Source organism: Sarcophilus harrisii, chromosome 1, assembly GCF_902635505.1.
Source record: "Sarcophilus harrisii chromosome 1, mSarHar1.11, whole genome shotgun sequence".
Classification (NCBI taxonomy): Eukaryota; Metazoa; Chordata; class Mammalia; order Dasyuromorphia; family Dasyuridae; genus Sarcophilus; species Sarcophilus harrisii.
The window spans coordinates 232120096-232135819 of NC_045426.1; the positions used below are offsets into that span (position 1 = coordinate 232120096).

A 15724-nucleotide genomic window follows, 5' to 3' on the forward strand; every position below is an offset into this window, starting at 1 on the left:
ATAAGATACTTAAATTAAGGAAAGGTAAAGTAGACCCAGCAACAGGAATTTCCCTGATTATCTTCCTTCTTGATGAATTTCTATAAGTATGTGCCCATTCTTCTCAACCAATACTATATATAATTTGTGGAAGAATATGACCCAGGTTTATGGGCAGACTTTTATGTTTGTGTTTATTTTGCTTTTTGAACATAATGTTGAATGATTAACAGTAAAACAACAAGAAAGAGATAAACTTGTAAAGAATGTTACATACCAATACTTGTAATGGATGTTGACATCAATTATTGAATAAAATATTAATAAAGAGGCTATATCAACTTATTAAAAAGATTATACGCTAATGACCAATTTTTTGCTAGGAATATAGGAAAAACTATAAACATGAGGATCATATTAATAATAACAAAAACAATAAAAATGACTTAAGTATGATGCAGAAAAACCTTTTGACACCCTTTCTGTTAAAAATATTGAAAAAAATGAATAAACAGACTATTATGTAATATAGCACATAAAACCAAGTTAAAACCAAGAGCTAGCATTGTTTGTAAAGGCCAGAAGTTTTTCCAGTAATATCAGGACTAAAGTAAAGTTATCGATTTTCAGAACTATTATTTTATATACAATGGTACCTCAGTACTCATCTCTTCAAAGCTTGTCAAATACTTGTTACATTTCAACGAGAAAAAAATGCTTCAGCACTTGACCCATTTGGTTGTTTTCTTCAGTGAGCAGTAGGGATGTTGGCCATGGGCAACTTCTCCCTGGGCAAGGCAGAACTGTGAGGTTGGAGCCCCAGATGTGGAAGTTGAACAGGTAAATAGGCAAGTTCCACGGCAGTTCCTTTAGGAAGATATGGCTGCACTGATTAGTCTTCTAGCTCCTCAAACAGTAATCCCAGAAGGGGAAAGGAGGGGCAAGGAGAGACTAGTGTGCCCAGCAGGAGAAGAAGCAGGGAGAGCAGGTGTGGGGAATAGCAGTGGTGAGAGCTCAGGCAAGGGCAATGGTAGAGGACCCAGGACTCCTGGCAGCCCTGAGGACAGGCCCCTGGACAGAGAAAAATGCAGCAATTGCATATGGATCTTCTGCCTTCATATCCAAGGCTCCTCCTTCCTCTCCACTAGGAAGCTTGGACAGGGGGGTTGGGGAGAGGGAAAATATAAAGATCCTTCCTCTCAGAAAGTGAGATGGGTCAAGAAGGGAAGAGCCCAGCTAGATTGGGCTGGCTTGGCTTGTTTTTCCAGAGCTGAAAACTCCATTTGCCCTTATAGGGAATTTGGTAGGGAGGGTTGGTTAGATTGTGGGCTGGAGATGTACTCCTTATTAAAAAAAAAAAAAACAAAAAAAAAACAACTTGTTCAGCACTCGGCCTTTTTGCTCCTCATAGTGTCCTCTGGAACCAATTAACAATGAGTACCAAGGAACCACTTTACTTCTAGAAACAGTACCTGTAGGTTTAAGGTAAGGAAAAGAAATCTGTGAATAGGCATAGACAAAGCAAACAAACTTACTGCTTTTTGCTGATAACATGAGAGAATCAGCTAAAATTAAATGAAATAACTTCACTATAAAATAACAGACTGTATTCAAATAACAAGCATTTTTTGAATTAGTAAATTAGCAAATATTAAGTGCCTTCTGTGTGACACATTTTGTTAGGTGCCAGGGATATGAATAATTTGAATGAAATAATCTAGACTTGAAAAGAAAGTTTGGAGAAAAAGAGCATGAATTAGTCATTAAATATGTTAATGAAATAGATAACATCATCAGTATTTCTATGTTTTATATATTTATAGTACATTACCAACAAAGTTCTGCAGGAAGCAGTTGTAAGAGATAGACAATATAAAATACCTGAGAGTGTACCTGCCAAAACAAACCCAGGAACCATGTAAACATAATTATAAAATACTTTTTATACAAATGAAGTCAATACTAAAAACCATTACATTGAATTCACAATCCCTATATTTATATGCACACCTGCATTTTTGATTTCCTTCACAAGCTAATTGTACAATATTTCAGAGTCTGATTCTTTTCGTACAGCAAAATAATGTTTTGGTCATGTATACTTATTGTGTATCTAATTTATATTTTAATATATTTAACATCTACTGGTCATCCTGCCATCTAGGGGAGGGGGTGGGGGGGTAAGAGGTGAAAAATTGGAACAAGAGGTTTGGCAATTGTTAATGCTGTAAAGTTACCCATGCATATATCCTGTAAATAAAAGGCTATTAAATTAAAAAAAAAATCCAAAACAAAAAAAAAAAAAAAAAAAAAAACAAATGAAGTCAAGATTTAAATAATTGGAGAAATATTGTTTATGGGTGGGCTGAGTCAACATAATAAAAATATCAATTTAACTAATCTTTATTCAGTGCCATTCCCAATTAAACTACCAAAAATATTTTATTGACTAGAAAAAAATAAAATTAATTTGGATGAAAAATCAAGCATTTTAAAGGAATTAATGAAAAAAATGTAAAGGAAAGAAATCTAGCAGTACCAGGTTTTAAACTGTATTATAAGGTAGCAGTTATCAAAAGTATCTGCCATTGGCTAAGAAATAAAATGATAAATTAGTGGAATAGAGTAGATTATATAATACACAGTAGTAAATGATTATAAAACCTTATGTTTGATAAACCCAAAGGTCTAAGCTTTGGGGATAAGAACTCATTATTTGATTTAAAAATTGCAGGGAAAACTGGAATGTAGTCTAGACAGAGCCTAGATTTAGAAAAATATCTTACACCATTTGCCAAGATACGATCACATGATCTAAACATAAAGGGAGTTATAAGTAAGTTAGAAGATCATGGGAAACATTGCCTATCAGATTTATGGGTAAGAGAAGAAGTTATGAATAGATGAGAGAGCATTGAAAGATATAAAATGTAATCATTATTACATTAAGTACAACTTTTGTGCAAATAAAACCAATGTAGTCAAAATTAGAAGGAAAGCAAAAGTTTGAGAAAAAAAGTTTTTATAGCTAGTTTTTTGGATAAAAACCTCATCTCTCAAATATATAGAGAACTGAGCCAAATATAAAGAACAAGAATATGAATCATTCCCCAGTTGATAATTGGTCAAAGATTATAAAAGACAGTTTTTGGAAGAAATAAAACTATATGTAGTTACATGAATAAATGCTATAAATCATAATTGATTAGAGGAATGTAAATTAAAATAACCCTGAATTATTGTCTCACATGTATTAGATTGGCTAAAATTATGGAGGAGAAAAATGACAACTATGTGTGGAAAAGTTGGGACATTAATACATTCTTGGTGAACCAACTGAACGGATCCAACCATTTTGGAGAACAGTTTGAAATTATGTCCAAAAAGATATTAAACAGTGTATATCTTCTTTTTTTTTTTTTTTAATTTAATAGCTTTTTATTTACAAGTTATATGTATGGGTAATTTTACAGCATTGACAATTGCCAAACTTTTTGTTCCAATTTTTCCCCTCCTTCCCCTCACCCCCTCCCCTAGATGGCAGGATGACCATTAAATGTTAAATATATTAAATTAGGTATTAAATATATTAAATTAAATACACAATAAGTATACATGACCAAACCGTTATTTTGCTGTATAAAAAGAATCAGACTCTGAAATATTGTATAATTAGCCTGTGAAGGAAATCCAAAATGCAGGCAGGCAAAAATATGGGGATTGGGAAATCAATGTAATAGTTCTTAGTCATTTCCCAGAATTCTTTCGCTGGGTGTAGCTGGTTCAGTTCATTACTGCTCCATTGGAACAGATTTGGTTCATCTCATTGCTGGAGATGGCCAGGTCCATCAGAATTGGTCATCATATAGTATTGTTGTTGAAGTATATAATGATCTCTTGGTCCTGCTCGTTTCACTCAGCATCAGTTCATGTAAGTCTCTCCAGGCCTTTCTGAAACCATCCTGTTGGTCATTTCTTACCGAACAATAACATTCCGTAATATTCATATACCACAATTTATTCAGCCATTCTCCAATTGATGGGCATCGACTCAGTTTCCAGTTTCTGGCCACTATAAACAGGGCTGCCACAAACATTCGTGCACATACAGGTCCCTTTCCTTTCTTCAGTATCTCTTTGGGATATAAGCCCAGTAGTAACACTGCCGGATCAAAGGGTATGCACAGTTTGATAGCTTTTTGAGCATAGTTCCAAATAGCTCTCCAGAATGGCTGGATGTATTCACAGTGTATATCTTCTGAACTAGACCATTATTAGATCTGTTTTCCAAAGTGATCAGGAAAAAAAAAAAAAAAAAAAAAGAACTTACATGTTCTAAAGTTTTTACAGCAGCTATCTTTGTACTGGCAAAGAAATGAAAAGTAAAGGGTTGCCCATCAATTAGGGAATGGCTAAATAAATTATGGTATCCAATTGTAATGGAATCCTACTCTGTTGTAAAAAATGACAGGTTGATTTTTAGAAAAACATGAAAAGATTTACATGAAATAATGCAGAGTAGGACAAACAGAAAGAAAATAACTTTTTTTAATAATAGCTTTTTATTTTTCAAAATACATACAAAGATAGTTTTTAACATTTACTCTTGCATAACTTTATATTCCATATTTTTTCTCTTCCTCCCTCTTCTCTCCTTTCCTAGACAACAAATAATCCAATATAGATTAAATATGTGCATTTCTTCTAAACATATTTCTACATTTATCATGCCGCACAAGAAAAAAATCAGATCAAAAAAGGAAAAAAATGTGAGAAAAAAAAAATGGTGAAAATGTTATGTTGTGATCTACATTCAGTCCCCACAGTCCTCTCTCTAGGTGCAGAAGGCTTTCTCTATCACAAGTCCATTGGAATTGGCCTGAATCATCTCATTGTTGAAAAGAGCCAAATCTATCACAGTTGATCATTGTATAATCTTGTGGTTGCTGTGTATACTGTCCCTTTCATTCTACTCACTTCATTTAGCATTAGTTCATGAAGGTCTCTCCAGGCCTTTCTGAAATCATCCTCTAATCATTTCTTATAGAACAATAATATTCCATTACATTCCATAACTTATTTAGCCATTATCCAACCAGTGGGCATCCACTCAGTTTCCAGTTCGTTACTACTACAAAAAGGGCTGCCGCAAATGTTTTTGCAAACATGTGGATCCTTTACCCAAGAAAAGAACTTTGTATACAGTAATAATAATAATTGTTCAAAGAGAATGTCTAAGTTATTCTGAGTAATATCAAATCAACTGTGAAGGACTTATAAAGGAAAATGCCATCTATCTACAGAGAAAGAACTGATATATGGAAGTATGTATTGTATGGTTTTACACACACATATACACACACATATCAAATATTGACTTTCTCTAATTCAAAATTGGAAGGGAGAGTGGGAGACAACCTGGAACTCAAAAAACTTGTTTTTAAAAAGAGAACTATACAGAAAACAACTATATGTAAATAAAATAGGTAAGAATGTACACAAAAAAGAGAGAATACTATCATTAAAGAAAATAGTTTCAGATTGATGATAAGACCAGATTACAAGGACTTGAAAACTGAATGAGAGGAGGAAAAGTGGTTAGAAAGATTTTATTAAGAATTTGACTAAGAAGAGAGAGCATAATATCTTGAGGAGATGATTGGGTCAAATGAAGGTGTTTTTAATGTTGGAGGAAACCTGGTCATATTGTGGGCAGCAGGAAAGGAGTCCAAAGATAGACAAAGTAATGAATTGGGGGAAAATGGTAATTACCTCTTCTACAAGGATTAGTCTATCTAGGTTAAAGGGGCTCATTATGGCCTTGTCAATGAATGAATTTTTGTTGTTGTTCCAGCATAACTCAAAAAGATGAGTTATAGAAGGATTAAGATTTTTATGCAAGAGATGCCCACAGTAATGAAAGTATAAATTCCTAAAGTATTAGGATCCCTGAACAAAGGAGTGAGTTTCAGGCATTTTTCTGAGAATAGATTTTGTTGAGTGATAGATGAGTATCTCAGGATACTGAGGACTACACAAGTTGGGGAATAGGGAAAAGGGTAAAGAAGAGGCTATGCAGTAATGAATTGAACCAGTTACACCCAGCAAAAGAACTCTGGGAGATGACTAAGAACCATTACATTGAATTCCCAATCCCTATATTTTTGCCTGCCTGCATTTTTTGATTTCCTTCACAGGCTTAATTGTACAATATTTCAGAGTCCGATTCTTTTTGCACGGCAAAATAACTGTTTGGACATATTTTTTATTTTGTATTTAATTTATACTTTAATATATTTAACAGTATTGGTCATCCTGCCATCTAGGAGAGGGGTTGGGGGGAAGGAGGGGAAAAATTGGAACTAAAGTTGCCAATTGTCAATGCTGTAAAATTACCCATGCATGTAACTTGTAAATAAAAAGCTATTAAAAATTAAAAAAAAAAAAAAAGACTGCTAGAACTACTAAGTAAGGACCAATAAAAAAAATGGCTGCAAAAAAAAAAAAAAAGAGAGAGAGAGGCTATGGCCATCCTTATGCATGATGACTTTTCCCTTCTAGAGCTAGGCATGTGGAGCTTGTAACTTCAGTTTTTTATACCTGACTTTTAAATCTAAAAATTCAAACCCCATCCTTACCTAGTAACATAGAGACAGGTGAAAACTAATGGTAGTTTAGAGAGGAAGGCAGAAGTTTCTAATGGAAAATAGTTTGGTTTCTATGATCATAAATTTTTAGCTAGAAGGGACCATAAACAGCCAGTTAGCCCCCTTTACACCTCTTTCCCCTCCCCCCCCTTTAGTTTTCAAATGAGACCTAAGAGGAGCAATGTGTGACTTGCCTAAGGTCATAGTAAATGGCAGACCTGGAATTTGAACCTATGCTCTCTTCAAATCAAATAATACTATTCTGAATTAGGAGAGGAGGGTAAATTAACAAAGGCTTTCTGGATGTATTTGAAAGGCCAGCATAGGTAGAAAAACTTTATGAATCTGCTTTATCATTACACTGGGTGCATTGTTTTGGCAGGCAAACTTGGGGCATATAATTTCTGTCTGGCAACAAGGGATCAATTTAGTATAGTTGAAAGAACCTTGGAAACATGGTTCTAGTCCCAACCCAGCCACTAAATTTCCATGGATTCCTTAGTACATTTGGGAGTCTTTGGTGCCCATTCTACCACTCTACTCATCCCTCTTGACTAGTCCACATAGGAGCTTACCAGGAATATGATTGGTCCATAGAAGAAGATTTGGAACCAATATAAATATCAGCCTGACATCCAAACCTAAATATTGTGAATGATGAATAGAAGAACTGCCATCTTCATACTAGCACATATTCTTAGTCTCAGTGGATGAACTCATATGACTGAACCTTGTTTTCAAGAATATTGTAGTATGGGGAACAGAGGAGAGGAGCTGAGGGCTCTAAGCAATAACTAGCTTATCTTCCCCTCTCAGGAGAAAGCCATCAGCATTTGGGAGTCAAAGAATTTCTTTATTGAACTTGAACCTCTACCAGGGGCTGTGGAAGCTGTGAAACAGATGGCCCGCTTAGAAAAGTAAGTTTATCTTCCTGCTCATACTGTAGTCTCCTACACTTCCTTTCTCCCTTGCACCTCTGCTTTCTTCTTGCTGACTGATTTGTGAGAACTTCTTGGGTCTTTTTCTCTGACTTCTTTTGATTTTCTTTTCTTTTCCCTAGTGGGAACCACTCTTTTTTGTCTTCCTGGCAGTAGGCCAATTTAACTTTCAAGACAAGAATTCTAATTGAATGAAATATTGATTCAATTTGGGAGCATATTCCTCATCCTCACATCTAAAGAATATTCTAATGTTAGTTTTTTTAATGTTATAGTTTTGTTTCATTTCAGTAGTTTTGAGAACTATCTAGGGTTCCTTCAAACATATTTGTGGGGTGTTTCCCCCCCAACTTAGTTTGTAATTGCTAAATATTGATTGGGTCTTTACTGGGGGTATCAACCACATAATCTTTATTCATATGCTAAATGGCATTAATCATAAAAGGCATGTTCATTTGAGCTGAACCTTGAAAGGAGCTAGTAGTTTTAAGAGGTAGCAGTGAAGAGGGAAAGCATACCAGATATGCAAAGGCAGAGTATGAGGGTGAAATGCCTATGAGTGAACAAGTCAGTTTGGCTGAAAAGGTGTAGAGTGTGTTGAGAGGAAATAATGTGAAATTAGCCTGGAAGGATAAACTGGAATCAAACTATAGAAAAAGATTGACAGGGAAAAACTAATTAATCTTGGCTATTTTGATGTCTTAGAACTTTTTCCCTCTTGCTTCTTTTTCTTCTACCTACAGCACACATGTGTTCATCTGCACAAGCCCCATCAAGAAATATAAGTACTGTCCTTATGAGAAGGTAAGAAGACCTTAGGACTCTGAGAGGTCAAGGGAGGGAGATTTCAGGTTGCAGTCAAATTTACCTATTCCCCAAGTTGCTGGGTTTTGGCTCAGCACTTTTATTTTGGCTTCTGGGCTAAAGGGATGCAGGTGGAGTCAGTTGTAGGACCTGCTTTGAGAATCTCCATGAATATTCCTTAATAGCTTCATGGAAGGAAAAGGAAGATTTTCTTCCCATCCTGTGTATAGTAATTGGCCTATGATGGTATACTACTCATAGACTGCTGATCAGTGTCAGGAAAAGCTGATCTTAGGATACTTTTGCTGCTGGGCTGCTAGTGTTTGTATCACACTGGATATTATCACAATTGGACCCTGGAAGTCAATTGTCTTCAATACTTGAAATAAGGGTGCTAATGAACCTCTCATTTCTTCCTGCTTCTTTTCTAGTATGCCTGGATAGAGAAGCATTTTGGCCAGGAGTTTCTGGAGCAAATTGTGCTCACACGGGATAAGACTGTGGTCTCTGGAGACCTCCTTATAGATGACCGACCAGATATAACAGGTAAAGGACATCTGGAGGAGAGAGAATTTTTTTAGTTCAGGAATTAGGACTTGATACAAAAGGCCTGATTCCTATCTTTTTTTCTTCTACATAGGGTTTCCCCCTCTCCTATCAGTGACCACTTATTAAGTGTTTATTGTCTGCCCAGCATTGTGTCAGGCACAGTCAAAATTTTTTTATAAGATATGATTTTTGTCCTTTAATTTATCTGTGACAATATAGTGTAATGCTAAACATTTGGCTTGGATTTAAGAGACCAAGGTTCAGATCCAGGCTCAGATAATAGCCTAATGAACTTGGGCAAGTCACCTTAGTTTCCTCATTTGTAAAATGGGTGGGTTGGATTCCATGTCCAAATTCTAGGAACTATGATCTTAGTAGGAAGACAACACAAATTCCGTGTAAGATAATAGAAAGAACTGAATTAGTAGAGAGGACACTTGGACTTGGTTATTCTGTGACCTTGAACAAATCATTTAACCCTTCTAGGTCTTTATTTATCAGTAAAATAAGTGGGGTTCCTCATCCTATTTTGGGCCACAGCTTAGTGAAGCCTGTAGACCCCTTCTTAGAATGATGTTTTGAAGAAATTGAAGGATCCATTAAATTTCATTTAGTGGTTAATGAAAATAAAGATTCTCCCCCCTCCCCCACTATCTATGTTTACAGACCTCTGGAAATACATTTCCTGGCTCCCAAGAGGGTTAAAACCTCAGGTTAAGAAGCCCTGACCTAGATGATTCCTAGAGAGATTTAAACACCCATATCCCAAGTTTCTGCAAGACAGCAGTAAACAGCTGTATATAATCAAGTGCTATAGACTTGTTCATAGGAAGGAAAGATCAGTGAACTGACTGTGGTATATATTGGGTGATGGGATGGCCATCAAATTGCCCGACTACAGGGATCCTTGGGCACAGCCCTAGGGCCCCTCACCAAGCTCCTTCTTCCTCTCTCCAGGGGCTGAGCCAAACCCCAGCTGGGAGCACATCCTCTTCACCGCCTGCCACAATAGACACCTCCAACTGCAGCCACCCAAAAGGAGGTTGCACTCATGGACGGATGATTGGAAGGCAATCCTGGATAGCAAGCGCTCCTGCTCACACTGGGTTCTCCCTCCTTAAAGGGACAGGCACCTGCTTCTCTAGGATGTGGAAGATGTCCTAGCCCTGGTGGGGTGGGGTGGGGAAAATCAAGGAGGGAAGAGGAGGGTGAGTAGCTTCCTTTGTGACCTTACTAGGAAGAACTGGAGCTTGGAGCTTTCTCATAGGAGAGGAAGTAGCTCTAAATTACCCGTCCCAGGCTTGGAAATGAAAGGAGACTGGCTCAGTAAGTCTCTGGCTACCACTGTAGTAGCACTTGTTGGGTCCAGGACCTCTTTGTGCACGTCTCCTTCCCCACTGTCCTAGTTGGGCTTTTAAAAGACAAACAGACTTTTACCCTATGTCAAGAAGGGAAGTTGACTCTTGCCTTTTGGTGTTCAGTGGCAGAATTTAAGGCCATTCTCTCCAGAAATTATTATCTAAGACAAAGTTCTGTCATTTGAATAGAGGTTTGTCATTTGAACAAAAATCTGCCCCTCCTCTTGCCCCACCCTTGAGGTTGTTCAAGCCAGTGTAGACTATAACCTTATAATTTGCTCAAAGAGAATATGATGTATCCATAAAGGCCCAACAAATCAAATTTTTAAGCTAGTGGGTTTTTGTGGCTGAGATCTGGGTGGGAGGGGGATGAGACAGAGTAATGGGTTAACAATGAATGGCGAGTTGTCCCTCACCCCTTCCTGTAATAGGTTCGTCCCCAGATAGGTGTCGATAGGTACGGTCTTCTCAGTCTCCAGATTCTATTCTATTTAGATCTCTATCCTATTCCTAATGACTTTGGGGTCAAGATGTATTCTTAGTGTTTCTTCATTTTGCCTGTTTGGAGGTTAGAGAGATGGTGGGTCTTGGGAGACAATACAGGTCTTACAGTGGGATCTGCCTGTCTCTTGCCCTATCTAAGATGTGAAACTTGGGACCTTTTTACTCTGGTCTCATGATCTGGCCTTGAAGCAACCTGTGCTTGGAGGCTGTTGGCATTATAGGGAAGTCCTCAGATATCTGATTTTCTGAGGCTAGTAGGTTTGAAGCTCTAACCATACCCTGACCTGTTTTTCCTGGTTCCAGGAAGACTCTCTGCTCCATCTCCATTACTGTCCCCACTCATCCCTTCCATCTCACTGCTTTGATGAGGATAACACTGATGTAGATGCAGACTGGATGAGTTTGTATGTGTCAGGGAAGCTTCAGGAATCCATCAGGCCTTCATGTTGGCTCTTCTGTAATATCAAGTGGTCCTCTTTCCTGCTTGCCTTGGGAGTGCAGGTGGACAGAAGCAGACTGGAAATTGGCCCCACTCTCTTGGAGCCCTCCACCCACCCCCAACTCCTTCTCCTAGACAGCTTATACCACCTTCCCTTTGGCCCTACTGGTGATCCCTCATCCCACCTCAGTGAAAATGAGTGAATAGCCTGACCCTCTTTCTTCTTTATTATCATAAATAGCTTCTTATTCTATTCCTTTCCCCAGCTGTTATCTCTCTCAAGTGCCTTTCAGCTACCCTTACCTTTACCCTTATTTTACCCTTTACAAAAATCAGGATCTCTTTTGGGGCATCATCCTATTGCCAAGAAAATGTTCCTGTAAACCCTTAGGAAAGATTTGAGAAGTGATTACAGAAGGATAGTAACACTGAATTTGGATTCTGAGCCTTCTCCCAAAAGGAAGAGCATTGAGCTTCTTGGGAAGAATCAGGGAACCAGATGGAAAGTTCATCCCCTTCCTTGGTCCTTACTATACCACACCACCCTTTCTCCAGGAAAAGAATCCTCTATTGCTGTATGTTTAGTAAGAGCTGAACCAAGATATCCCAGGATCTTATCCCCTCAAAAGCTGAAAATTATCATCCCTCTTTACCTGGAACTTCTGATGAGGTTTTAGAATCATAGGATCCCAGTTGGGAGAAGGCTGCTGGTAAGTGCAAGTGTTACTTAGCTGGCTCCAGAAGAAAGCTGTAACTAGAGATGATTCCTATCCCCAAGGGAGTGCCTACAGGGAACAGCCATTGTTCTTCTGAATATCCTAGCACTCACACACATGTAGGTCTGAGAATAAGAACTGGGAAAGAGGATTATTTTCTAGAGCAGAATTGCTTTTATTCTCCAAAAACACTTCTATGAGGAAATTGGTGATCTTGAGAATTCCCAGACCAAGACTATTAACTCAAGATAAACTTTTATGCCTCCATTCATTTGTAGATTTGTAAGGAAGAAATAGTACCAGCTGTATAGCAACTAGTGACAGATGAAGGATGGAGGAGGAGAGATGGTTGGTTTCACAGATCAAATTATCCCAGAATCTGAGTGCTGGAAGGAACTCTAGGATAATTTAGTCTCAGCCCCCTAATGTAACAGATGAGGAACAGGCCCAAGGACAATCTGGTCTCTTTCCTCCTGTTGCAATTACCGAGGCACCACACCACCTCCTGTTGGAACTAGTTTGCTCTCCTCCCTTTTTATCTTCTCCCAGACTCACTCCCTTCCCCCAGAGGTCAATCTAGCGAGATCTAGGTCCTCCTTAGTGACTCAGCAAACGTTAAACACTTACCCGGTGTTAGGCACTGCAACAAGCATTGGGAATACAAAGAAAAAACAAACGCAGTGTCTGTCCTTGGAGTTTTTATCCTGGTGGGGGAAACCTCTACACACAGGGTAGATGGGAGGCACCTGGAGAAGGTGTTTATTATCAGTTTAGATAGAGACAACGCATCAGCCACATAGGCAAAGCTCTGATCAGTCCTGTGGGAAGGGCATTGAAGGTGCTGGGCCTGGACTTGACGACTCCTCTTTGAGCCTCATCTTTGGACATCTGTAAAACGAATAATACTTGCACTTATCTACCTCACAGGATTGTGGAGAAGAAAACCCTTTGGGTAAAGCACAATATAAAAAGGAACTTGTATTTGTGTCAAGGAGGAAAGAGCCATTCCGTTGTCAGTGATGGATCTATTGCTTGTCTCCTGTTTTCAGATGGCTGGCAGAATTTCCCCCCCTCCATCCCCCCCCACGCTAAATATCTTATGTGTACCATTACTGCCACCTTCTGGACAAGAGGGGGAACTCTACCTTCCCATCAACCTGATATCGGGGGGGGGGGGGGGGGGGGGGGGGAACTGGTTTAAATCAATATGCCAGAACTTAACCATCCCAATGGTTATCATCTCCTTAAAGCTTCTGTGAAAACCTGTGCGCTTATTTCATTGAGGTTGTTGCTCGGAAATTTCGGAGAGGCCTTTTTTGGAGGGAAGCTATGATTACACTTTTCCCTCCTCAATCCCATAATGAATGATGATGCTCCTTCTCCACCTCCTCTCTGGTTGTGGAACCAGCCAGAATGCATCCAAAGTCAAACCTGTTCTCAACAGGCAAAGATTTGTCATCCCGCTCTGTCCTAGTTCAGAGAAGATGCAGCAGGTTCTGAAGTCAAAAAGAGCCCCCCCTCCTGGAGTGAGCACAGCTTCCTTGGGCCCGTTATTGGGTGGGTGTATTAAATCAGTCACATTACTTTTTAGTTACCCATTATGCACCTGTCTTTAAGTTGTATGGATGCCTTATGTTTTGACATCGCTTACATTTTCAAACATGAGCAGCAGAGTGGCACAGTGGTGAGAGAGAGAGAGAGAGAGAGCGCGAGAGAGCTGGCCCTGAAGTCAGGAGGATTCATCCTCTGGAGGTGAAAGTATCCATCTTCAGACTATTCCCAGCTCTGGGTGAGCCTGGGCCAGTCACTTAATCCTGCTTGCCTCAGCTTATAAAATAAGCTGGAAAAGGAAATGGCAAGCCACAGTATCTCTGCCAAAAAAACCTCAAATGGGGTCATGAAGAGTTGGACACGACTGAATAGAAACATTTCCAAATATGTCCTTCCCGCATCTCTACCTTGTTAGCCTTCCCCCCCCCCCCCATATTAAACCACAAAGCAGAGTTCAACAAAACCAGATGACACAATGACTACTTGATAAATGCATGCCTTTAATTTGTAACCAACTTTGACAACCCCTCCCCATTGCCCCACTTCCGTGCACACAATTTTGGGTGAAATTTGGTTAGTTGGAAAGCTGAACCTGATACTTGGGGAATCAGAGGAGAGCAACGGAGGCCTCTTGCTTTCAAAAACAACTGGACGCGCAGATTTAGGATTTAGATGTAGAGTGTTCATCTAGTTTAATAACTTTTTACAAAAGAGCAAACTGAGCCAGAGGCTAAGTGATTTGCCTTTGGGTTAAACAGCTAAGTGATTAGTAGTTCAGAGTTAGGGCAGGTGGGACTGTTAAAAGAACCAACAATTCAGTTTGAATATGCAGCTGTCATGTGCACAGGAAATGGAAAATCCATCCTGTATTGATAGCAGTAGAAAGGGTGATGGAAACTGTGCTGCTCAATCACAGCATACTCACCTATTCTTGGAGCTTTACTTTGGCTAATTCCTTTCTTCCCTCTGCCCTTCATAAAAAATCAAGAGGATTACAACAGTACCCTTACCACACTGAAGGCAGCACTGCTCACCCATGAGCTGTAGGCCAGGGATCAGATCTGGTGGAAGTGCAAATTTAGGGCAATCAGAAGGACCAGAGCAGTCACGTAACAGGTAGGTATTGATTATTCAGCTCTGTGGGGAATTCAGTTTTTAAAATTAAGCACCATCTAAAGATGTCGGATACTGTGCTAAATGACAGGAGGGGGAGACAAAAATCCCTGCCCTCAAAAAGTTTTTTTTTTTTTTTTTTTTTTAAAGCATCAATTCTATTAGTGGAAAATGACCTATGTAGAAAAATAAATAGAAAATCTTTTCAGGGAGGATACTAGGGACATCAGGACAGGCCTCTTGGGAGGTGGTGCTTCAGCTGAGTCTAAGAGAGGAGATGAGAATTATAGGAGGGAAAGATGCCATGCACTCCAGGGTGGACTGGGCCATAGAGTGGTTGTGAAGGAATGACTTGTAATAGGACTAGAAAAATGTTGGAGCTAGATTATATGCAGAATAAATGTTGAGATGCAATCACTGCCTGCAGAGAAAGTGATTAAATTTTTTTTTTTTTTTTTTTTTTTGTGGATTGAACCTTCCATTCAAAATAGGGAGTTCCCTTTGGATGGCCTCCAGAAGGGAGGCACTTTTTCTTTTAACATTTATTTTTATAGTATTTAATTTCATGTAAAGATGATTTTTAACATTAAAAATTTTGAATTCCAAATTTTTCTCCTGAAAATGGTAAGCATGGTTCTATGTATGCAATAATGTAAAACACATTTTCATTTCAGCCATGTGAAAGAAGAAAAAGGCCAAAAGAACCACAAAAAATAAAATAAAAATAATATGCTTCAATCTGCATTCAGACTCCATCAGCTTTCTCTTTTTAACATTTTTCATCTTGAGTCTCTTGAAACTGCCTTGGATCCTTGTATTGCTGAGGAGCTAAGTCATTCACAGACAATCACCACACAAGGTTCTGATTCTGCTCACTTTGCACCAGTTCCTGTAAATCTTTCCAGGTTTTTCTGAAATCCAAGAATCACTTTTTCTATCGATGAAGATGGGAAACTTCTTTATAACATATTAGAGAATTGTCTGAGGGATTGAGACTTGCCTGGGATTGTGAAGTATGTGTCAGAGGTAGAACTTGAACTCAGGACTTCTTGACCATGGCCAACTCTATCCCCATTACCTCTCCAAGAGAACATTAAATACCAATTTCATAAAGTGTGATCAGAGA

The 15724-nt window shown here is 38.6% G+C and overlaps 1 protein-coding gene across 2 annotated transcripts in view; it reads left to right on the forward strand.

Annotated features, from left to right (window-relative positions):
* Window positions 1-13926, forward strand: part of NT5M (5',3'-nucleotidase, mitochondrial) — a 31223-nt gene extending 17297 nt beyond the window's left edge. For both annotated transcript variants that reach the window (XM_023497472.2, XM_003761530.4), the window contains 4 exons: window positions 7443-7543; window positions 8308-8368; window positions 8800-8914; window positions 9875-13926. In XM_023497472.2, the coding sequence (XP_023353240.1) occupies window positions 7443-7543; window positions 8308-8368; window positions 8800-8914; window positions 9875-10038 (441 nt within the window). In that variant the 3' untranslated portion in view covers window positions 10039-13926. The remainder of the gene's footprint in view (window positions 1-7442; window positions 7544-8307; window positions 8369-8799; window positions 8915-9874) is intronic.
* Window positions 13927-15724: the final 1798 nt, after the last annotated feature.